The sequence below is a fragment of the Myotis myotis genome, unplaced genomic scaffold (assembly GCF_014108235.1).
Source record: "Myotis myotis isolate mMyoMyo1 unplaced genomic scaffold, mMyoMyo1.p scaffold_m19_p_10, whole genome shotgun sequence".
NCBI lineage: Eukaryota > Metazoa > Chordata > Mammalia > Chiroptera > Vespertilionidae > Myotis > Myotis myotis.
Window position 1 is genome coordinate 36,824,388 of NW_023416314.1, and position 23,369 is coordinate 36,847,756.

Here is a 23,369-nt window from a genome sequence, read left to right on the forward strand (position 1 = left end):
CCCTTTTCCCTGGAGGTGGGTGGCCCTGGGTCCTGTGACCATCTCTTCAATGGCCTGGAGGAGCACCGAGGAGGCCTGGAGGGAAGGCAGAAGGTCTGGGAGGCTAGTGACTCCCGGGGAAGTCTCTGCCCTCTCTGGACCTCAGTTTTCCTTTGGGTGAAATGGAGCTCACCCCCCATCCCCATCCCACCCTGCTGTCCTCCCAGCCAGCGGACACAGGCGCATGGGATCAGCTCTCCCGCCCGACTGTCCTGCGAGTTCTCAGAAAAGGCCCGTTTCCCCTCCACTGACCCAGCTGAGCTGATCCTGGGGACGCCTCCATCATCCCTCTCCTCCCCCAACCCCCAGGGACCTGAGGTGAGCCCCCCGGGCCTGGGCGGGGAAGGTGGCACTGCCAGGCATGAACTGGCAGGGATGCGGTTGAAGCAGGAGACGCATGTCAGGGCGTGATAACAACAGCTACCACTTACTGAGAGCCGCCCAGGTTACAACCTCCTGAGATTCATCTGCCCACAAGCCTCTGAGGCAGGTCCACTTATTACCGCCTCCCCCCCCGCCCCCCGCTTACAGAAGAAGAAACGAACTCTACCAAGGCCACGTGACCAGCAGGCCTGTTGGCTAAGGTGACAGAGCCACAGCTCAGCCACCAGCAGCCTTCCCAGGCCACACCCAGCACTGCCTCCCCAACAGCCACCCCTCCCTGCACCCCTCCCTGCACCCCTCCCTCGGGCGCTGACCGGAGCGCTGGCCGCAGGATGCCGTTGCCGATGACGAAGTGCAGCTTCTCCAGGTTGGAGGTGGGCCGGTCCTCCAGCATGCTGTTGCCCTGCACCGTGGACTCCCCGTCGTGCAGCCTCTTGGTCACCTGGGCCACAGGGAGGAGTGAGGGACCTGCCTCCTGCCTGAGTCTGCCTACCCTCCTTGCCCCCGCCCCCCACCCCCCGCCAAGAGCAGAATCCTGGGAGTGGCCAGAAGAGCTGGCTCCACCAGTCTTGCCCCCATCCTGCCCCACCCCACCCCATGCAGAACAGACGCTGGGTCCATGACCAGCCCACAGGCCGGGAGCACTGGCCTGCTGGCACCCACTTCTGAGGTTAAGGCTCCTCTGCAGCCTCCCTGACACCCCACCCGACCCCCTACCAGTCAGGACAGGGATCTGCTCCTCCAACTCTTGGCAGGACCCCTCTCTCTCCAGGGCTCCCACACAACTCTGACACCCAGAGCTTATCCCAGTTCCAACTCCCCCATCACCATCACCTGTCACCAATGCCCTGGCCCCTCTGTGTGAGCAACGCCCAGCCTGGGTTCTTCTCCCTGGTCTCACACAGCCCACAACCCCAGCCCTGCACCCTGCCCAGGTGAGGGGAGAGTGAGAGCTGAGCAGTGAGAACGTGCCCTCCAGACGGAAGGGGTGTGGGAGGTCCTCACATCTACAAACACCCACAGTTGTCGTCTTGCACTGCCCCCCCCCAGGGACCCACAGAGTGGGTGTCTCAGACACCCAACGGGAAAGGTGGGACTTGGATCTCGGGCTACACGACTGTGAGACTGGATTCGAGCCTCAGATGGGGAACAGGACAAGGACAGAGGCAAAGGCAGTGTGGAAGCCCCGAGGAGGAGCCTGGTGGCTGTAGAGGGGGCGCACGAGGCTTCCCGGAGGAGGCCACCCCCAGGCAGAGGAGAGGAGGGAGGAATTTAGGGAGAAGCACTGGTGTGTGCAAATGTAGGGGCACAGGGGGGCCAGCCCTGCGCTGTAACCGCCTGGGTTTGTGTTCGTCTGCCCTCCCAGCCTGAGCAACCTGGAGCGCAGGGCAGGGGTGGTTCTCGGAAAAGGCAAGGTGACTAACCAATGAGCGCAAACAAATCACAGTGTCGGTGCCCGTGGCACTCATCCCACAGAAAGGTCCTGAGATGAACGCTATGGCAGGGCACGTCCTCCCTCCCAGCTGCCTCTTCAGCCCTCCCGGCCTTCAGGTCCCCTCGTCCGGGAAGCCCTCCCCGACCTGACCCCCGCCTGACCTCACTGCCCTCTTCCCGTCTCCCCCATCCCCCCCTACGCTGTCCTGTCGCCTGCCGTCCCAGCGCCCTGAGGACAGGCAGCATGGACGCCCGCTCCCATCCCAGCGGGGCCCCCTGAGGCAGCCGGGGTCTGCGCTGACCTCCTCTGTCAGCTTCGACTTCTTCTTCAGGGTCAAGTGCACCAGCTTGTGCCGCATGCTGCTCTTCTTCTGCCCCTCGGGGAGCTGGGCCTGCAGGACAACGGGGGTCAGGGGTCAGGGTCAAGCGAGTGGGCCCAAGTAATGACCAGCGCAGTTGACCATGGGCTGTGGCTGGAGGAGTGTCTCACCTCCACACTAATGCGTAGGAGGCAAACCCCGCGTGACACCTCCACCCTCACCCCACACGGCCCCTACCACCACCAGACGGAAAACTGGGGCTGGGAAAGTATAGCGACCCGCCCTGTGACCCTCGGTGAGTCTCCATGGCTCCAGGCCTGACTATGAAGGCCGGCTGCTCCGCCAGGTGGCCTCGCTCACTCGTGGTCAACGCCTGACAGTTTACAAAACACTCAAACACTTGCTCCCAGGGGTAGACAGAGGAGAGCGTGGGTCTGGGGGGTGAGGCAGAGGCGAATTTTAGGATCCTCCTCTGCCAAGGACCCTGAGGCTAGGGAGACCGGACAGCCCTGCCCACTGGCCGGGAGGGACATGGCCTGGGCTCCCCCCCCCCCCCCCCCCGCTCCCCGCCCCCGGGCCTCACCTCGCCCTCGCCCTGCAGCGCCTGCAGCTCCCTCTTGTACGTCTTCTTGCCGAGGGTCTCGTAAATCTTGGTCATCACCGGGATCTTCTCGCTGCCGTCACTCATGGCCGTGTGGTACTTGGGCTCGGGGAGGTCCCCCATGAACCGGAGGATGGTGATCCACACGGCCAGGGCCGCCTGGGGGAGAGCATGGGAGTCAGAGAGCTCAGTGCAGGGTATCGCTACAGCCAGCAGCGTCCCCAGGGGCCGGGGAGGGGCTGGAGAAGCCCACAGGAGGCCACTGTGCTGAGGGCACTCAGGTGATCCTAGGACAGTGATGGCGAACCTATGACACGCGTGTCAGAGGTGACACGCGAACTCATCTTTTTGGTTGATTTTTCTTTGTTAAATGGCATTTAAATATATAAAATAAATATCAAAAATATAAGTCTTTGTTTTACTATGGTTGCAAATATCAAAAAATTTCTATATGTGACACAGCACCAGAGTTAAGTCAGGGTTTTTCAAAATGCTGACACGCGGAGCTCAAAAGATTCGCCATCACTGGCCTAGGATCTTGCCCAGGTCGCCTGACCCCAGGGTGGGGGTGGGCCGAGTCAGTCCTGGTCCCCGCCCACCAGGGACCTGCTCTCAGCACCCACAGCCCCAGCCCTCACCAGCTGGTCACCCTCATCGTCATGGTACAGCAGTGGCTGCTTGAGTGGCCGCCGGGTGTAGGTGTGCGTGGTCGTGCCCTGGAAGTAGGTGGCAGAGAACTTGGCGAATTTGTACTCTGAGAGGTCCTCCTCATCCTCGTCGGGCAGGGGCAGCGCCGCGTCCAGGTCCTCCTCCACCATCTCCCTCCGCCCGCGCTCCAGGTCCTGAGGAGAGGAGAGGGTCCCTGCTGTGGGGGCCACTCACCTGGCTTCAGCCCCCTCCTGCCCTGTGGGGCCAGCACTGCCTCCCCCAGGGGCTACTGTGCCGTCCTGTTCACGACTTAGAACCTGGCGCATGCGGAGAGCTCAGTGCATGAATGAATACAAGCTGGTGAGTGGCCCTGGAGAGGGACAGTGACTGACCGGGTGTGGCAGGCTGGCGGCTGGACAGGGCCTGGGCCCTGTGGCCCCCGACCCAGGTCATTGCTGCTGCCCTCTGCTCAGAGGGGACCAGGTGGTCTTCAACGCAGGGGGGCGCAGTCACCCCACTGAGGCCTGTCGCCAGCCCATTCCCGGCCTCGTACCTCAAAGCCACTGGGGGCCTGGCCCTCCTGGCCCGGCAGGCCGCCCGAAGTCCCCAGGAAGCCGAACATCTTGTCCACCATGTCGGAGTGATTGACGGGCTCGTGGCGGGCCCTCTCCATCTGCTCCAGGAGCTCCTTCTTCCGCCGGGCCTCCTCCTTCTCCTTCAGCTCCCGCTCCGCGTCCTCGCGGGCCAGCTGGGCCAGGCGCTCCTGGCGGGTGGGGGTGATGCAGAGGAGACAGCTTCAGAGAACAAGGCCTCCCTGGGGAGCCCCAGGGCGCCTGCAATCCCCCAGGCCACAGTCCGCCTCTCCCCCTGGGCCTCCTGGCCACTGGGAGGGACTGGCTTTGGGCTTCCCCACCCCGGGCCTCACTCCCATCAGCCCTCTGAGCCTCGTGCAGACAGATGCCCAGTCAGTAAGGCCACCTGCCCCCAGGGCTCAGCTGGAACGCCTCCCCCAGGAAGCCTGCTCAGGCCTCCCCAGCTGGAGGGCACCACACCATCCAAAACCCCATCGCGGTGGCTCGAGGCTGTAGCCAGCGCTTCCCACAGAAAGATCATGGGAGCCATGCATGGCGCCACTACGCTTCAAACAGTCACAGAAAGTAAGTGAAACCAACTTTAATCATATATTTTATTTAACCCAATTTTTCCAAAATACCATCTCAACATGTAATTAATATTTTAAAAATAGTTCCGAGATGGTTTATAGCCCTGTTTTTCTCACTGCCTTCAAAACTCGTGTGTACTTTATGCTGCCTGTGCTATGTCATTTCAAAAGCTCAGTCACCACAGGTGGCTGGTGGCCCATGCTGGGTGCTCTGCCCCCGGCTCAGGCTTTTAGGGAGGTGCTGTCTCCCAGCTAGAAAAGGTGCTCCTGAGGGCACGGACCCGCGCACTCTGGAGCCACAGCCCTCCCGCCTCTGTCCTGGGCCAGGACGGGCACCCAGGGCACACATGAAGGGGGGGAGTAGAGGACAGAGGCTGGCAGCCAGTGTCCGGGAGGCTGTCGGCCAGTGGATGGACAGCAAAGTGCTGGGACAGTCCCCGCTCACCTGATGCTTGCGCTCGGCCTCCTCCTTGGCCTTCTTGGCGCTCATCTCCTTCCGCAGCTTCTCCTCCTCCGCCAGCCGCATTTTCTCGGCCTCCAGACGCCGCCGGTACTGAGGGAAGGGAGAGCCGATGGGCACGAACCATGTGGAGCTGGCCCCGTGCTTCCTCCAGCTCTGCCCCACCCACCTGACTGAGGCCTGGGAGTGATTTGCCAAATCATTGGGCAGGTGGGGAAACTGAGGCACCTGAGACATTCCCCGGGTCACACGGCTCGGGGGCCGGGGAGTAGGTTTGACACCATTGATCCTCAAACCAAACCAGGTTCACCGGCACCTCCCAGAGATTTGTCCTTGGCTGGGAGAATGAGCATGAGGGGTCTGGTCCCAGTGTGGTCATTCCTCAGGGGAGACCCAGCCCTAGGTCTCAGCCAGCAATGGGGTGACGTGTCCCCCTGCGATGAGCACTCGCCCCTCACTGGCGGGCACTGCTCACCTCGGCCCGGAGGCGCCGGTGCAGCCTGCGGGCGATCATGCCCCGGGCGTAGGCCTGCACGGTGAGCACGGCCCAGAGGCGGTGGCGGAAGGCCTTGCGCACCAGGTAGGCCCGGCAGCGCGCCTGGAACTGGATGATGCGCCGGCGGGCCAGGCGGTACTGCTGGTGCAGCTTCCGGGAGCGGTGCAGGGCCTGCAGCCGCAGGAAGCCCAGCCGCATCTGCAAGGACAGCCCGCTCAGAGCCCTGGCCCCTCTCCCGCCGCGTGCCCCGCAGGAACACCCTGACCCCCTGGACCGGGGCTCCCGGAGGGAAGCTCTGCCTCCTCTCAGGCGGAAGGTTCCCAGGAGTGGCCTTGGCGCCCCATCCTCTGACCAGGAGCTGCTCTCCTTCCCGTCTGCCTCCCCAGCCCAACCCCAGGCTGCAGCCCAGTTGCTCCCCTGAGGTCAGTGGGACACCCCTGCTTCGGGCCCCCTCGGAGATCTCTAAGGACCTAGTGCTCACTCTCATCCAAACATTCCAGAAGAAAAACCTAAACATCGCTGACCCAGATGGGAAAAGGCACAAGAACCAGACTTGGACTTGGGGCTGGGAAAATGGCCAGGGCAGGATGGGGCAGTGGCAGGAGGCCAGGCGTCTGGGGCACAGGTACATCCTGCTGCTACGGCAGCCGGGCAGGTTCAAAGGCCTTGTGGGGCAGGAGCAGCCCCCCCGGGGAGGCTCACCAGCTCATAGTTCCTCCGGCAGTTGTGGCCCCGCCAGTGCCTCTGGATCAGGGTGGCAGCGTTCTTCAGCTTCAGGAAGTTGGACCTGAAACAGCAGGAGATCCTCAAAGCAGAGACGGGGTGCCCAGAGGCAGCAGGGTGCAGGCGGGGCTTGGAATCAGGACAGCAAGGCTAGTCCCAGCCCTGCGTCTCCTGGATCAATGACCTGGGGCAACAGGGTATCACCTCTCTGCCTCAACTTCCTCATCTGTGAAGTGGGTAGAATGATACCTGCCCTGCCTGCTCACAGGCTTGTCACATGAGCCCGTAAGGAGATTTTCCATGTTTATTGAATAAATAAATAAATAAATGTATGAATAATAAGTAAATAATCTTAAAGATGAAAATATTTGAACTGTGTGAACTTCACTCACTACTATCAGATTTCCCCATTTTATAGATGAGAAAACTGAGACTCGATGACGCTGGACTAGAGCCCACATTGTCTGGCTGAGTGAGCCCAATGCTGTTCCCCCGAACACTCTACATGACAGTCACCTGTGACCGGATGGAGGACAAAGAGGCCACAGGTCCAACAGCAGGTGTCTGCTGAATGTGGAAATACATGTAGGAGGAGTGAAAAATTAATACGGCCACGTGTGAATGAGCCAGCACACCAATGCCTGGAGCCACACAAGAGCAAGTGAGCAACTGTGGAAGGAAACAGTAGATGGGTGGGCAGGCACACAGATGAACAGACAGGTGGGTGGGTGGATGGATGGATGGATGGAGAGGAGGGAGTGACCAGATGAACTGTGGGATTTTTGTGGAGCCTGAATCGCACTCCAGAGTCAGTCCTGCTGATTTGTGAATTATCACAGCTATACACATGTCCCTTATTTGGAATTTATAAAATTTGTAATTTATAAAATCTCGAATTTCCTCTTTGAGAAATGTCATCAGGCATTTGAGATCACAGAGTGTCCACATGTGTGTGCCCCCTGAATCCACATGTGTGTGCCTGTGTAATCGTGTGTCTGTGTGCACCCATGAGCTGTGCAGCGTGTGCTCATGTCTAGGTGTGCACCTGGGTGTGCATGCGTATTTTTAGTGCTCCAGTTAGAGGAAAGAGGTGTGTGGGCTCCCATGGGGAGGGCTGGTCCCGGCGCGTACCTGTCTTTGAATCCCCGGATGACCTTCTGGAGGAGGATGACTCTGTCGGTGATGGCCTTGTCCCGCTCCACCTCCAGCAGCATGTCGTGGTGGTCCTGGGGGGCAGAGCTCCTGAGCAGCGGCCCCCCACGAATCCAAGGGAAGGCCCTCTCTTCCTTCCCTTGGATTCCAGGCCTGGGGCTTGCCTGGGCCTCACAGGCTCCCAGCCCTGCTCTGCTCCGTGGGGCAGCCTCTCCCAGCCACAGGACAGAGAGAGGTGCTGTGGCTGTTCCCAGGGTTCTGGGTGGGACAGATGGAGCGGGAGGAGCCGAATCCTACTGGATAGAGTCAGAGGGTGCGATGGGCACACACAGCAGCTTCATCCCGATGGCCTTGTCCGCCGACGCCGTGCCTTCCCCGATGTCTCTGTCATATCAGCCTCTGACCTGGGCCAAGCCACCCTCTGGGATCTTGGCAGCAGCCTCCTCACCAGTCTCCTGGCCTCTGTCGCTCCCCTTGGCCTCCCTAAGCAGGGACCCTCCTGAAACAACTCTCCGGTGATCTTACCGTGATGCCCATGACTCTCGGGGACAAGTCTGGTCTCCCCTGGCCCTCAGGCCCTCCATGATCCAGGCCCTGCCAAGTTCTCTAGGCCTGTCCCCTCCTCACCCCCACACCCCCACCCTTCACTCTGGTTAGGCAAAAATCTCATCATTCATTCAATGCCTTTAAAACTAATGTCTCCAGCCGAAACCGGTTTGGCTCAGTGGATAGAGTGTCGGCCTGTGGACTGAAAGGTCCCAGGTTCGATTCCGGTCAAGGGAATGTACCTGGGTTGCGGGCATATCCCTAGTAGGAGATGTGCAGGAGGCAGCTGATCGATGTTTCTCTCTCATCGATGTTTCTAACTCTCTATATCTCTCCCTTCCTCTCTGTAAAAAATCAATAAAATATATTTAAAAAAAACAAACAAACAAAAAAAAACACTAATGTCTCCATTGCCGGCCCCGTGCTAGGTGCTGGAGTGGGTCCTTGGCGAGCCAGGCAGACAGCCACCCCACCCCCACCCCGTGCTGAGTCTCTGTGGGGAGCCACATCCACCAGCTAATCACAGACCACATCTCCTGTGGCGAGAGCTCAGCACAGAGGAGCTGCCCAGCCATGCCTTTCTGAATGAGTGAACGAATGTGTGAACGAATGAATGCATTGATGGGAAGTGGACATTGAGACTGGAAGCCACTGCCGGTTGCTGAAGAGCCCAGAGAGGTGAGGCTGGGGACAGTGATGGCCCTCGGAGCTGCCGGCACTCGGTGCCATTGTGCTGCGTGCCCTCCCTCCCTTACCTACAGGGCCGGGCATCAGACCAACCCTGGCTGCAAGCCCAGGGCCTGACCTCGGCATCTCACTTCTTCTCTCTGAGCCTCTGAAATGGGCATAATGATCCTACCTCACTGGCTGCTGTGATGACTAAATAAGATCGTGGACAAAAAGCCCCACCGAGTCTGGGCAGTTGTGGGATGCAGGCCCGGTGCACACATTTTTCCGATGAGGAAATGAAGGCTCGGGGAGATGAAGGGACTGGACTGTGGCCCCGCAGCCAGGAAGGAATGACACTGGAGCCCGGGGCCCCCTCTGGCTCCGGGCTGGCTCCTTCCTTCCCTCCACCCAGATGTCCTGTGCAGCCCAGGCCCCACCCGGTACCAGAGGAAGGAGCCCTGCCCTGTGACCCCGAACGGCCAGAAAGCGAACGCGACGGAAATGGAAATGAGGAAGCCCACAGGCTGAGAGCTCACACTGGCCCTGGGGCAGCAGCCTGGCCACCACCAACAGCCAGCAAGCTCTGCTCCAAGGCCAGGACACCCCAGGACCTTGCTTCCTGCTCCCAGCTCAGGCGGCGGTGGGAGCCAGAGAGCTCCAGGTTTGTGCTCAGGGAGGGTAGGAACCAGGGACACTAGAGAGTGAGGGGGTGGCACCCACCAGAGCCTGGGGTGAGCCCTGCCTGGCAGGAAACCACAGTCGAGAAATCCCCCACCAGGCACATCCCATTTTATGGGGAAATGAGGCTCAGCAAGAGCCAGTGGCCTGCCCAGAGTCCCAGGGAAGACAGCCACGGGGTCCGCATTGAACCATGAGCCCACTTTGGTCTTCTACTTTCTCACCCAGGGTCAGTGCTCTGACCCCAACCCCAGGTCACAGCTGGGCTCAATACCAGTTGCCCCTCCCCTACCAAGAAGGCCTCATTTCCCACCCACACGCCCACTCGTCCTATCACAGATTGCAGGATGGGAGGATGCACAGACCCAGCCCTGACCCCGTCTGACGCCAGCTTCTCCAAAGAGGCCCCCTGGCGCCCGTTCCCACCGTGACAGGAGTCCACAGCCCCCAAGGCAGTCGGCTTGGAGCCTTTCTCACCTTCAGAAAGATCTTGGTTTTGCCAATCTGCCAGTCGTCGTGCGTGCCCAGCACAGCCTCAGCCATGCGCTGGCAGGTCCCCCGAAGGTCGTCCTGGGGGGCAGGGGCGCACCAGGGAATGGGCAGCGGGAAAGGCCACCTCTGTGCTCCTCCCACGCTGGGAGGCAGGGCTCTCGCTCCAGCTCCGTCCCAACTCACTGTGTGACGCAAGCAGGCCCTGCCTTCTCTGACCCTCCCTTCTCTCCTCAGCTCGGCAGGGTGCCTGCAGGACCCTCTCCCGCATCTGCCCGGCTGGAGAGGCTCAGTGGTTGAGCATCGACCCATGAACCAAGACGTCGCCGGTTCAAGTCCCGGTCAGGGCACATGCCAGGGTTGTGGGGTGTGCAGGAGGCAGTTGATCAATGGTTCTTTCTCATCACTGATGTTTCTATCCCTCGCTCCCTCTCCCTTTCTCTCTCTAAAAAAAAATCAATAAAAAACATATTAAAAAAAAAAAAAACACCCCTCTCCCACATCTAACACCCACAGCCCACTTGGCAGCCCTGGTCTCATCCATTACACCCACCGGTGAAGTCCACGCACAGCAAGCACGGCCATCGAAGCCCTCGCTGCCCTCCTGACCCCAGTTTTCCCAGCCCCACCTCAGGAGGCAAGCGGCGTCACGCCCGGCACCCCGTCTCAAGGGGAGAATGGGCCCTTGCCCAGCCCAGAGCTGGGACCGTTCCTCCTGCCCCCCGTGCCTCAGCTCTGTACCTGCTTGTAGGCCGGCTTCACGCCGGGCAGCAGCACTCGGTACCGCTCCACGAACTCCACGAAGCTGTAGCGGATGGGGTAGCCGGCTCGGCGGATGCGGATGGTCTCCATCATCCCCGAGTACCGCAGCTGGCGCACGCACAGGTGCCGGTCGAACAGCTGCCCAGAGCCAAGCGTGTCAGTGCTGGCGGGTCCTGCTGGGAGCCCAGCCCTGCTCCGCATGCCCCCAGCCCCAGACATAGGCCCAGAGAGGCCCAGGCCGCACAGCAGATGAGGAGCAAAGGTGGGACGGAACCTGGGTCTGCAGTTCAAACCCACATGGCAGCAAGAAATGAGATCCTCACGGAGGTGAGCTGGTGCTTGGGGGCAGAGAGGAGAGATGGCTTAATTCCCCCTGGGACATGGGGGGGGGGGCTGCCTGGGGGAGGCAGCCTTTGCTCTAACCCTGGAGAACACTGGAGGGGCAGGGCGAGCATATGCAAAGGTGCGGAAGCCTGAAAGTGCAGGGCATGTCGGGGGACTTCACAGGGACTGCGGAGGCTGACCCTCGCCAGGATTGTGGTTGTGCAGGTGCTGGGTGCCTGGCACATCCCAGGGGTTGCCCTTCGTGCTACGGTCATTGCAGATTTGTCATTATTTAGACAACTGTCTGGCTGCTGACAGTTAAGTGCCTTAATTTGTCTAATCGGCGCACAGTTGTTTTTGTGATGGCAGCCGCAGGGCCAGCCTGGGGTTCCTGGAGGGCTGAGAAGGCCCTCGGGAGCCTGGCTAGGGGGGCCGCAGGCAGTGAGCGGTCAGACGCGTTTGACTCCTGTCTCTCACTGCAGTGGAGGGGCCTGGACAGGGAGGCAGGGGCAGGAAAGCGGAGGGCAGTGAGGATGTCCTGCTATCAAGGTCCAGGCCACAGATGCTGGGGTCGGGGCCCAGAGAAGGGCATCTGAAAGATGGTACCCAACTGCCTGGCAGGGCCCTGGCCTCATTCCTCCTGCTTTAGGTGGGGAGCTTGCTGGGGACCCTTTGAACCTCACACCCTGCAGACCTGGCCCTGAGCCCCAGGGGGGACCCATCAGGTCAGCGCACTCCGCACTCCGGGGAATGCATCTAGCAGGGGACAGGGCCAGCAGGGGACAGGGCCAGCACGCGTGCGGACGGGCTGGCTTCCTTCCGCCACCTGTTTCCTCTCCCTCCAGGCACTTTCCCTGGCCCCCCACCTTCTGTCCCACCCACCCCCGCCCCAGCCTCTAGGAAGAGCATGTGGCAAACAACACATCCAGGGCCCTGGGAGGACGGGCGCCCAGTGAGGATTTGGGCTCTGCAGCTGCAAACCCCTTAACCTCCCGGAGCCTTCGGTCCCACATCTCAAATGTGGGGGCCCTCACCCAGTCCCCACCCTGCCCCCCACGGCCCGGCCCCTCCACCGCCCCCACCCCCCCCACCCCCAGGCTGGTTCCACTCACCATGGGCTTCTTGAACTCGTTGGGCTTGATGCAGCGCACGAAGAAGGGCTGGCAGGCACCCAGGGTGCGCATCAGCAGCTCCAGCGACCGCTTGAACTGGCTGCTGAGCGTGGGCGAGCGCTTCCTGGTCTCCGCGCCCTGGGGGGACGGACCACAGCGATGGGAGGGGCTGACCTGTGTCCGCCAGCACTCGGGAAGGGAAGGGAAGAGAAGGGAAGGGAAGGGAAGGGAAGGGAAGGGAAGGGAAGGGAAGGGAAGGGAAGGGAAGGGAAGGGGAGGGAAGGGACGGTGGGAGGTCAGCGGGCTCAGGGCCTGAGGGAGGACAGCCCTGCGGTGAAGCAGGCTGCCCGGGACTTGGGGTTTCCCTGTGACCTGTCTGGTCTGAGCTGGAGCTTGGACCCAGGCGTGCCCGCTCCAGGGAGCCGCCTGGGACCTGAGCCAGAAAGAGCCCTGGTGTGCTGGAGGCTTCTAGGCAAGGCACAGCCCCTCTCTGAGTCCCCAGTCTCCCTCTCCAGGAACAAATGAGTGGCCGAATGTGCTCACTCAGGGCACAGGTAAGGGGAGGGGTCCTTCCTAGAGACAGGTGAGAGGACCTAAACTCAAACCCTGGCCCACCACCTCCTGCATGGTCCTGAGCGCCGAGCCTCCCTCCCTATCAGGCTGACAGGCTGTGATGAGAGTGGGCACAGTGGACGTGAACAGCAACCTGGGAACCTGGGATAGGGGGTGGGGGCTGGAGGGTGGGGGATTGGGGGGGGCTGCCTGTGCCCTCCCCTTCCTGTGGGATTAGTGGTTCAGCAGCTGGCCTGGCCAAGCAGGTCTGGGTCAGCCTCCTAAGAAGGCACAGAGCTGGCCTCCCACTGTGTGGCCCGAGGCCCATGGCTCTGTGCTCTGCCAGCCAGTCTCTCTGGGGAGCCCACCAGGGACCCCTGCACCTCCCTGCCCTGGTGGAGCCCCTCTCAGAATATGGTGAGATGGTGGAGTGGGGTGGGGTGGGGAGGCCGGACAGCAAACAAACAGGAAGTGGACCATCTCAGACTGATACCCAGACACTGGCCATAGAAACCAGATTCTATTCCAAAGCATTTTGATGTTATGGTTTTGCTGGAAACTTCTGTTGGGTGAGGATTTCTCATGAATGAATTTGATTATTATTGTAAGGTTTTATGCTACACGTGAGACATAAATGTAGCTGATCTCCTGCAGCGCCCAAAACCCGGGGTGCAGATGCAGACATGTGAGGTGTGTGGAGGGGGGTGGGCAGAGGCGTTGAAGCCATAGCCCATGAGCCTCAGACTGAAATGAACCTGCCGAGAAACAGCCAACACTTGCTGGTCTGAAATGTGCAGTGTTTTCCGTTGTCGTTTTATTTGGAGCATTTCCTAAGGTTTGCCAAGGGAAGCTGGGGGTGTTTGCAGGGTGGTGGGGTGGATGTCAGGCTGGCTGCCCCCAACCCTGACCCAGCAGCAGCACTGGGACGGGGAGCTGTCCAGGTTGGGCTGTGCCCAGCCTGTGTGGGAGCCCCTGCCCTAAGCAGACACAGCACAGACACAGAACTCATACACAGCTCACAGAACACACACACAGCATACACAGCACACAGCTCACAGAAAACACACACAGCATACACAACACACAGCTCACAGAACACACATACAGCATACACAATGCACAGCTCACAGAACACACACAGCATACACAGCACACAGCTCACAGAACACACACAGCATACACAACACACAGCTCACAGAACACACACACAACATACACAACACACAGCTCACAGAACACACACACAGCATACACAGCACACAGCTCACAGAACACACACAGCATACACAACACACAGCTCACAGAACACACACAGCATACACAACACACAGCTCACAGAACACACACAGCATACACAACACACAGCTCACAGAACACACACAGCTCACAGAACACACACACAACATACACAACACACAGCTCACAGAACACACACACAACATACACAACACATAGCATACAACACACAACTTACAGAACACACACAGCATACACAACACACAGCACACAACTTATAGAACATATAGCACACACATACAACACACAGAGTGCACAAGTTACAGAACACACAGCACATACATATAACACACAGATCGCACACACAGCACATATACACAACCACACACATAACCCACAGCTTTCTTTGGTTTTGACCACAATGGAACCACCTTAGTCTGTGTTTGCTGAGCTGTGGGCCGTGTGAGGACAGGTGGGCCTGCCTTTCTTACTGCTGTGCCCAGGGCCTGGCACGGAACCAGCCCACAGCACAGCTGATCTGAAGTGCTGCTGACCTCGTTCCAGGGCTCCCAGAAATGGTCCACCTCCGATTGCTCAGGCCAAAACCCTAGTAGCCATCCAGCTCTTCGCACATCCAGCAGGCCAGCATCTTCTCGGCTCCCCTCCAAAGGAGGCCCAGGACCTGCGTCCTTCCCACTCCTCACTGTCCGCCCGGTCCAAGCCACCACCGGCTCTCTCAGATCCCTGTAAGAACCTCCAAGCTGCTCTGTCCCCCCACACCGCCTCCACTCTGCCATGACACAACAGCCGACAGCAGCCGCAAGACCTGGCCCCTGTAGCTGCTCGCTCTCCACACCCGCTCGCTCCCTCCAGCCAGCCGCCTCCCGCCTCCTGCTCTTCCTATAAGGCACTGGCAGGCTTAGGCTGAGGAGCACCTGAGGGCATGGACTCGCTGTCCCCTCTCCCTGCCGTGCTTTTCCCCCCACAATGCACATGGCGGGCTTCTCCGCCCCCCCCCCCCGCCTTTATCGACGTCTCCATAGGCCTTTCCCGATGCCCCTGTTCAACATTGCAACGCCCCCCCAACCGGCATTCCCCATTTCTCAATCTTTCTCCATGTCATATAGCCCCACCTGACATGCTATATACTTTACTTATTGCAACTGATTAACTGTTTCCCCTTCTGCCAGAATGTAAGTTTCATGCAGACAGGACATTTTCCCCGTTTTGTTCACTACTATGTCGTCAACACGTAGGACAGCGTCGGGCATATAGGGCACACCAGCAGTTATGCCTGGATCATGGAGCGAACGGGCCATGGAGCACGGGCTCTGCCATCACCCCCGGCCACCTGGGCTCCTGATTTGGCTTTTATCGGTGAGGGGAAAGGTGGCCCTTCCTGGTATTCCTCGTCTCGGGGATGACCTGAAGATATTTGGGGATGGCATCTGGGAGGGTGCGGGGGGCGGGGGGCGGGGGGGCGGGTAGGGTAAAGGCAGGAGTGAAAAGTCCAGAAGTCAATGTTAAGTGACTCCACAGAAGGGACCTAAGAGGCAGGCACCTGAGTGTGGGGGGAACGGGGCTGGGAAGCCGCCAGCACAGAGTGAACAAAACGTCCGTGGACTCGGGGCCCCGGGGACATGTGACTGGGGTTAGACATTAATCCGGGTGCTCAGTGCCACCGTCCTGATGGCTCAGCTGAGCTTCCCAGCAGCAGTGGCTGGGGTGGGGCTGCCAGGGCCGTCCTGGGGAGGAGACACAAGAAGCAAGGCTGGGAGCTCAGGGGTGGGGGCCTGCACGGGACATGCGTTCAGATCGCTGGACAAGGCGTCTGGGCTTCCGCCCCGAGAGAGCACTGCAGCCAGCACGCTGTGTGGAATAAACTGACTGCACGGTTCACCCAGCCGGTTCCCGTGTGCCTTTAACAGACCCGCGGTGTTTCCGGCGGGTACAGAGCATTTTTCTTCTCGAGGGGGACGCTCACAGAGACACCATCGTGCAGTGGAAAGAGCGGGGGCTTGAAAAGCCTCACTAGCCCTCCCTTGCATGTGACCTTGGACAAGTCGCTGTACCTCCACGAGACAGACCTGGATCTAACCCTTGTGTGGCACAAGCTGTGTGAGCTCAGGCAAGCAGCTAGGCCTCTCTGGGCCCCAGCTTCCTTAGCTGTCACCTGGGGGCAATCGTACTTTGGGGTGAGAGGAGAGGGGGTGGAACGAGAAGACGGGGTGCAGTGGTATTCCAGGACCATGAAGACCAGAAGGAGTAGGTGGGCCGGCAGGTGGGCTGAGAGGAAAGAATGGAAAGGACGAGAGGAAAGAATGCAGGGGAGCCTGGAGGTCTCATCAATGCGACCCTGGGTCAGGTGGATTCGGGGTGGGAGTGCTCGGAGCTGGTGCTTCAGGAGTCTGGGCCCCGTTTTGGTGGTGGCCCTACCTTCACGCTGTTAACTGACTGAGCCACAACGGGGGTGGGGTCCAGGGCTGCTCCATGGGCAGCGGACAGAGGCCGCCCTGCTCCTGCCCCACTCTGCAGCCGTGGCTTTCACAAATTGTTTCAGGACTCTGTGAGGCACTGGGCAGCAGGGAGCGCCAGACATCCAGGAAGGAAGAGGGACTCAGCATTTAGACCACGTGTGGGACGATGCAGGATTAGACAGAGACTGAGGGTTCCGAAGGGAAAAGGGAGGCAAAGGGGATGCCAGAGCTCTGCCGCCGCTAAGGGGGCCCCAGCACCTTTGGCACCTAAAGCACCTGGGAGCCACGACCTGAAGGGGTGCTGTTCCAGAGCCTAGCACAGTGGTCGGTCGGCAAACTGCGGCTCTCGAGCCACATGTGGCTCTTTGTCCCCTTGAGCGTGGCTCTTCCACAAAATACCACGTGCAGGAGCGCATGTACAGTGCGATTGAAACTTTGTGGCCCGTGCACAGAAGTCGGTATTTTGTGGAAGAGCCACACTCAAGGGGCCAAAGAGCCGCATGTGGCTCGCGAGCCGCAGTTTGCCGACCACTGGGCCCTAGCAGGTCTGGGCGAGGCCTTCTAGGGCCAGCTCCCCCAGATGCTGACTTGGGGTGGGTCACACCCATCTCTGAGCTTTCTATCCGAAAAATGCAGAAAACACCACCTGCCCCTCCTGCCGCACAAGGTCACCCAGGACCTGACCGAGCGCAGGGCCTGGGAGGAGCTGCCTTGATGCCTCGAAGAGGCTCAGTGGGGGCAGAGGACGGGAGACTCCGGTTTGGTCTCGGCGCTGCCCCTGGCTCACGGGGCAGCTGGGCAAGTCTTGCCTCTTTTTCTAAGACTCAGTTTCCTTCTTTAAGAAACTGAGATGCCTGCAATACACACACTCAGAAACCAAAAACAAAATCACTCCACAAACCACTCCACAAAAAAACACACTCAAAAAAATAAAAATAAAGAAAAGCCAGCCCTTTCCCCAAACCTTGGTGCCATGGGGACCAAGGACACAGCCTAGTCCCAGGGGCCTCAGGGCTTTTACCTTCGCAGAAGCTGCTGACTGGCGGAGGGTGCCCGATGAGTAACCACAGAGAAACTATAGCAGGAACCACAGTGCAGGCGCGATGGGGGGAGGGGCAAGGAGAACGGGGTGGGTCAGAACAGAGGGCGAAACCCACCAGGGAGAGAAGAGGACCCGCAGGGCAGAGGTCTGGGCTCCTTGGGGCTGGGGGCATCTGAGGCACCTGGACGGGCACCGAGGGGGTAGCGGCTCTGCCGGCCCTGTGAGCCTCTCCGTGCCCCTCCAAGAAGCCAGGGGACAGGAGGAAATATGAGAAAAAGGCATATGATCCTGCAGGGAGAGGCCCACCAGCCTCCCACTCGAGGGACAAAGGAGAGACGGACAGTGAGGAATTCTCCACCCACGGGCTCCAGGGCTGATGCACATCTATCCTTTGTGCCATTTCTCTGAATGCCCACACCTACCAACAACCTTGAGGCTGGACCTGCTCCCTTTGCCTGCTCCCTGTTAGCAGTAGGAGGTCTGGGGGGAAGGGGGACCCCATGGTAAACCAAGTCCTGATCAGGCTCTGCTCTGTGACCTCTCACGTGGCCCTTCTCTGGGCCTTGCACACACACACACCCCCCCCCCGCACCCTCCCCCCCCCCCAAGTCAGTACAGGACCAGATGGGAGGGTCCTGGAGGCCCCCGACCCCTCCTAGAGGCATAGGAAAGCTCTGTCCTGGCTCTGCGGCCAGAGGGACGCGCTGAGGCTGTTGGACAAGGGTGCCTAGACACCGGTCTGGCGCCTGGGGACCCCTCCCCCCCCATGGAAGCCCTGCCCCCACGTTACCATGGCGACATCGGCCTGGAAGATCTGCTTGATGAACTTGTTCCTGGAGGAGTGGACCAGCTGGATGATGTCTCCGTGCAGGGTGTCCCGGTTCTTCTCCAGGAAGCCTGGACAGCGGCAGAGAGTGGTCATGCCTTGCGGGCTCCGGCTGCCTCCACCTGACAAGACTCAGCCCCGCCTCCCCCCCCCCCCCCCGCCCAAATCCAAGGCCAGAGGATCCTCAACATTCACCCAGTCCACCCACATCCGTGTTTCAGTGGGGGCACTGAGGCCGGGAGAGGACAGCCACTGGCCCAAGGTCACAGAGAGAGTGAGGGCAGAGCCTGAGCTGGAGCTCCATAGCCCCAACCGCACAGCCCCTCCTCAGGCTGGTCAGAGAGAGGGCAGCAGGTGTGTCCCGGGGACGGAGTGGGCACCTCCCTGGGTGAGCCCCAATGCCTAAAATGCCAGCCTCAGTCTTTTAAACAAAGGTGTCAGTCAAAAGCAATGGTGTCACCTGGGAGAGACTACATGTTGATCTGGTACCAGCTAATAGTACAAAAATTAACTCACAATAGCTTGCCTTATGTTTTCAACGTCCCCTCACAGCTGCCCCCGCGCCCAGGAGGTGTGGGACAAGCAGGGATTATCTTCTCATCCCACAAGGGAGTAAATCGAGCTCAGAGAAGCTAAGCAAGTCACAGGCAGAGTTAAGACTCAAACTCAGGACCACCGGCGCAGGCCAAGGAGGCTTCCCTACACCACACAGACCCCAGCTGCCACTCCCAGTTAATGGGGAGTTAGGAGCTGATTAATGGGGGGGGTTGTTAGCGGGGGCAGGAGACAGGTGCTCAGGGCTGAGGAGGAGGGACACTGCAGAGGGCAGCACCCTCTCCCCACAGGACTTGGGCTGCCCGGGCTGGGAGATGGCACAGAGACCAGTGCCGGGCTGCCCTCCGGGCATCTGAGGAGGGGTGAGCGGCAGGGGCACTCGCAGTGGAGGGGTGGGCTCTGGGGTCGGCATGGATTGTGGGGTTCTAAGGAACGCGCTGAGACCTGGGAAGGTCCCCTCTGGGCCTCAGCTTCCTCGTCGGTCAGATGGGAAAGTCAGCACTCAAAGGCTTGCTTCTCTTCAGATCACCCGGCACCATCCATGTCACGAATGAAATGCCGGATTAAAACAGCACTTGGCCAACCAGAAAATGCTGGCAGAATTGCTTTAGGCAGCTCACAACTGGTCAGTGATCTGAGGAAGGCGTTTCACTCTCGGACCTCAGCTGGCAAATCCGTGGAAGGAGATGACCCTTGCGTTCCCTCCAGAGCTGACATTCTATAATTCCACAGCTTCATGTAAAATGCCTTCCGCCTTCACTTCTGCATCCTCAGCAACACAGGAGGCCTGGCACTAACAGATGCTCAGTGAGTGTTGGTGGCACTGAACTGAAAACTGCAATCCTCTGTTGCTCCAAACAACAGACCCATTGGTTTGCCCGAGAGTCCTTCTCACGTGATGTTGGCGTCCTTCTCTCGAGCAGCCCGGTGGGAGCTCACATTTCATATCTTAAGGCGGGCTGAGCAGCCTTCAGAGCCCACCCCTGCAGCATGGCTCATGACACACTACTGCCTCTGCACCAGCTCAACAAGGACCTGCTAAACCGATGACTATTCTTATTTGTTTTGAATGTCAAAGGCTTGGGCTGTGGGTGGGACCCTTTGGGGCTGAATGACCGGAGCTCCATGTAGACACATCCCACAATGGAGACCCAGTCAAGGCTGGCCCTTCAGTACAACGGGGCGGGCTAGGACCACCTGCAGGCTTTTGGCAGACCCTGTAAGAATTCCGAGTGGAGTAAACTTGACTGTGTTCTGACCCTCTTCTTGACGTCTAGCTTGAAATGAACCCAATTGCATGTCCCAGGAGGGAAGAGGAACATCCCCTTCAAAGCTCACACGTGGTCTTTTTGCTAAAAGAGTCTTGGAGGGTAACTGGGCTGGTTCTAGGCCTGGGTTTGCATCCAAAGGCTACGTCTTGTAAGGACCATGAACCCCCCTTATGAGCCTCAGTTTCCCATTGTACAGACGAGCACTGAGCCCACCCCAAAGAGCTGAAAGCAGGGACTCAGATACTTGTACACCACATTCTCAGAGCATTATCTGCAACAGCCACCTCATGGAGACAACGCAAACGTCCATCAACAGATGAAACGATAACTAAAGAGGACACGTGCTCCAACAGCCATGCACCTGAGGACCTTATGCTCCGTGAAATGAGCCAAACACAAAAGGACAAATATTGTAGATTCCACTCCCATGAAGCACTTCAGATGGTCCAATATGTGAGACGGAAAGCAGGATCGAGGGACCAGAGGCTGGGGGGAGGGTGAGGGGGAGTTATTGTCAGTGGGGTGCAGAGCTCCTATTTGGGGTGACGAATAGGCTCTGGAAACGGATAGTGATGACGGTCGCACTAACAGTGATGATGGTTGCACTAACAGTGATGATGGTCACGCTAATAGTGATGATGGCTGCACTATATTGTGAACAACTTAATGCCACTGAATCATAGACGTAAAAATTGTTAAAATAGTAAATTTTGTATTATATATTTTACTGCAACACTTTTAAATCTCTAAAACAAAGCAAAAAAACCCCACTGATATCACCGTTTCCACCCTGCATTTCAGGACCTGGGTCTCTGTCCTGGGCTGGAGAGGGTGAGGGAGGGAGGGGCCCAGACAAGGAGACAGCCCCGGCCAGCCCGCCTGTACCTTGAGTCTCATAGTAGACGACACCAGCAAAGTGGTTGATGCCGAACTGGGTCTCGTGGTTGTTCTTGGGAGGAATGTAGTTGGAGTTGAGCTTGTGCTGCGAGTTCAGCTTATGCAACATGGTGGCGTCCGTGCCCTGTGGGGACCGAGGGCAGCTGTCAGGCCTCCTCTCCCACACTCTCTACCTCCACTCCCCCCACTCTCCACCAGGCCCCACTGCCTGTCCTGCCCCACGTCTTTGCACCCCCTCTTCTGTCTTTCTTAAGAGCTTTTCTCCCTTTGCTTATAGCCCACAGAGGAGCTCTCTGAGCCTCCACTTCCCCACCATGATAATACAGTCCAGTTTAGAAAATCTACTCCTGGGAATAAAACTCTGGGAACAGTCCCTCCCACTCCAAGGCCTAGTCCGTGTGGGGAGCACCTATTCTGCGCCAGCTGCATGCTTAGATCTTCAGCGTTGGGTGCAGGACCCAGATGAATGCACTTGAGTTGGCCCAGAGCCACCCTGAGAGCGGGTGTCATTAGCCGCATTTTGCAGGTGAGGAGAGCGGAGGCTGGGTGTGGAGGATGCGCCCCACCACCACCACACACACACCCCCCAGCCCCCCGCAGGCCCACCTTGGGGAACTTGCTCTCCTCGTCGATGAGGGAGATGATGTTCATGGGCTTGTTGGCGATCATGTCCAGGGCGTCCTGGTTGTCGGTGAACTCGATGTGCAGCCAGTCGATGCTCTCCAGGTCGTACTCCTCCTGCTCCAGCTTGAACACGTGCCGCACGAAGAACTGCTGCAGGTGCTCGTTGGCGAAGTTGATGCAGAGCTGCTCGAAGCTGGGGAGGGGGGGATGCGCAGGGGACACAGGGACAAGGGGGCGTCGTTCAGGCCCTGCTCCACCGCTCGGGGGCCCAGCTCTGCCTCCACGTCTGAGGGGGCCCGGGACTGCCACGTCCAACCCCCTCATGAGCAGGAGGGGACACCAAGGCCCAGCGAGAGCAAAGCATCCCCCCAAAGTCACTCAGTGAGTCAGAGGGAGAGCTAAAGCCAGGGTCCGGGGCTCAGAACCCTTCCCCTGCATGACCAGGCCCTGGGGAGGGCAGGCAGGTGGGCTCCAGCCCCAGGCAGAGCGCCTGGGAGGGGCAGAGCCAAGGCTGGGGAGGTGGCCCAGGAGGAGCGGTCCAAAGTGTCAGCGGACTGGGGAGGGGGCTGGTGAGACTTGGAAGCAGAGCCTTGACGGCTGACATCTCTGAGCCACCAACTCAGCGCCCTCCCAGTGACACTCCGTGAATTCAATATGGGCGTTTTGGCGGGGTGTGGGGAGGGCTTCAAGACATCCAGACATTACAGGAACTGAGGCGACTTGCCAGGGGTCGCGCAGCTAGGAAGTGGGTCAGGGCCGGCTTCCTGACACCTGGGATCCACCTGGGCCTGTTCCATCCGTCTGCCCACATGGCCCCCCAAGAGTGTGGGCCTCCAAGTGTGGCCAAGACCCCCATCTCAACCTTGGCTCAGGCCCAGCCTCACTTGCTTCCAGGCACCTTGCAGCTGGGCACAGGCCAATGGGCAGCAGGGCCTGGGGTGTCCTTGACCATATAAGAGCCTCCCCACCACCACCCCCTCCTCGCTGGCCTCAGCTGGCCCAGGAACTGGAGGGGATGGGGAGGAAGGAGAGAGGGCCCACAGGGACGACGGGAGTCAAATTTCCCAGCAGCCTGGCAGAGTGAGTGTGGGGCCAACGAATGTAGTCTAAAGGGAGAGACGTGACCTTCCTGTCCATGTTGTGGAGGAAAAGTCCCGCAGGGCAGAGCCCCACCGCTACCTGTTCACAGCGAAGTTCTCGAACCCAAAGATGTCCAGGAGGCCGATGGACCGGCGAGAGTTCTTCACGTCCTGGGAGGGGGGCTTGTAAATCGCGGCGTTGATCTTGTCTACGATCCACACGAAGAGCCGCCCGTAGATCCCCTGAGAGGCAGGGCGGCTGCATCAGCCCCGGCCCAGCCACAGCCCCCAGGGAGACAGGCCATGTTCCTAGGCCCTGGAGGCCTCGCTCCAGCCCCTTCCGCGGGGTAGCAAGCTCTGAAATCCCACGCCTTTGCTCCAGCTGTGCCCCCTGCCCGGAGCACCCTTTTCTGCTTGGACAATTCCTATTGGTTTTTCAAAGCTCCCCAGGAAACCTTCCCTGACCTCAGAGTGTGGGGAGCCCTCCTTGGGACTCCCATTTCTCCATCCATCTCCGTCTCCCCATCAGCCCTGGATGCCTTGCGGGTCCCAAAGCCCAGCACAGGGCCTAGAGCAGGCACAGCAAGCGTGTGACTGTGGACACAGGCAGGATTCGGCACCCTGCCCACCCAGCCCAGTCTTTCTTCATTGTCTTCTTTGAAGAGACCAGAGAGGGTGCCCCTGGGCTGAGAGCAGCACAGCAGAGAGAATGTCCAAAGAACATGCCCCACATGAGGGCCAAGGGGCTGGAGATCAAAGCAGGCCAGGGTGCAGGGCCCCTGGGGGCACAACTCCCAGCCCTTGTGGGACT

The 23,369-nt window shown here is 59.5% G+C and overlaps 1 protein-coding gene across 1 annotated transcript in view; it reads right to left on the reverse strand.

Moving 5' to 3' along the window:
- Nucleotides 1-23,369, reverse strand: part of MYO7A (myosin VIIA) — an 84,433-nt gene that overhangs the window by 26,636 nt on the left and 34,428 nt on the right. The window contains exons 12-27 of the mRNA XM_036324888.1: nt 22,659-22,801; nt 21,462-21,672; nt 20,844-20,979; nt 18,097-18,203; nt 12,000-12,137; nt 10,543-10,701; nt 9,790-9,882; nt 7,399-7,493; nt 6,247-6,331; nt 5,524-5,742; nt 5,034-5,141; nt 3,980-4,189; nt 3,417-3,620; nt 2,761-2,937; nt 2,160-2,249; nt 738-865 (exon numbers count right to left, since the gene is read on the reverse strand). Coding sequence (XP_036180781.1) covers nt 738-865; nt 2,160-2,249; nt 2,761-2,937; nt 3,417-3,620; nt 3,980-4,189; nt 5,034-5,141; nt 5,524-5,742; nt 6,247-6,331; nt 7,399-7,493; nt 9,790-9,882; nt 10,543-10,701; nt 12,000-12,137; nt 18,097-18,203; nt 20,844-20,979; nt 21,462-21,672; nt 22,659-22,801 — 2,303 coding nt within the window. The remainder of the gene's footprint in view (nt 1-737; nt 866-2,159; nt 2,250-2,760; nt 2,938-3,416; nt 3,621-3,979; nt 4,190-5,033; nt 5,142-5,523; nt 5,743-6,246; nt 6,332-7,398; nt 7,494-9,789; nt 9,883-10,542; nt 10,702-11,999; nt 12,138-18,096; nt 18,204-20,843; nt 20,980-21,461; nt 21,673-22,658; nt 22,802-23,369) is intronic.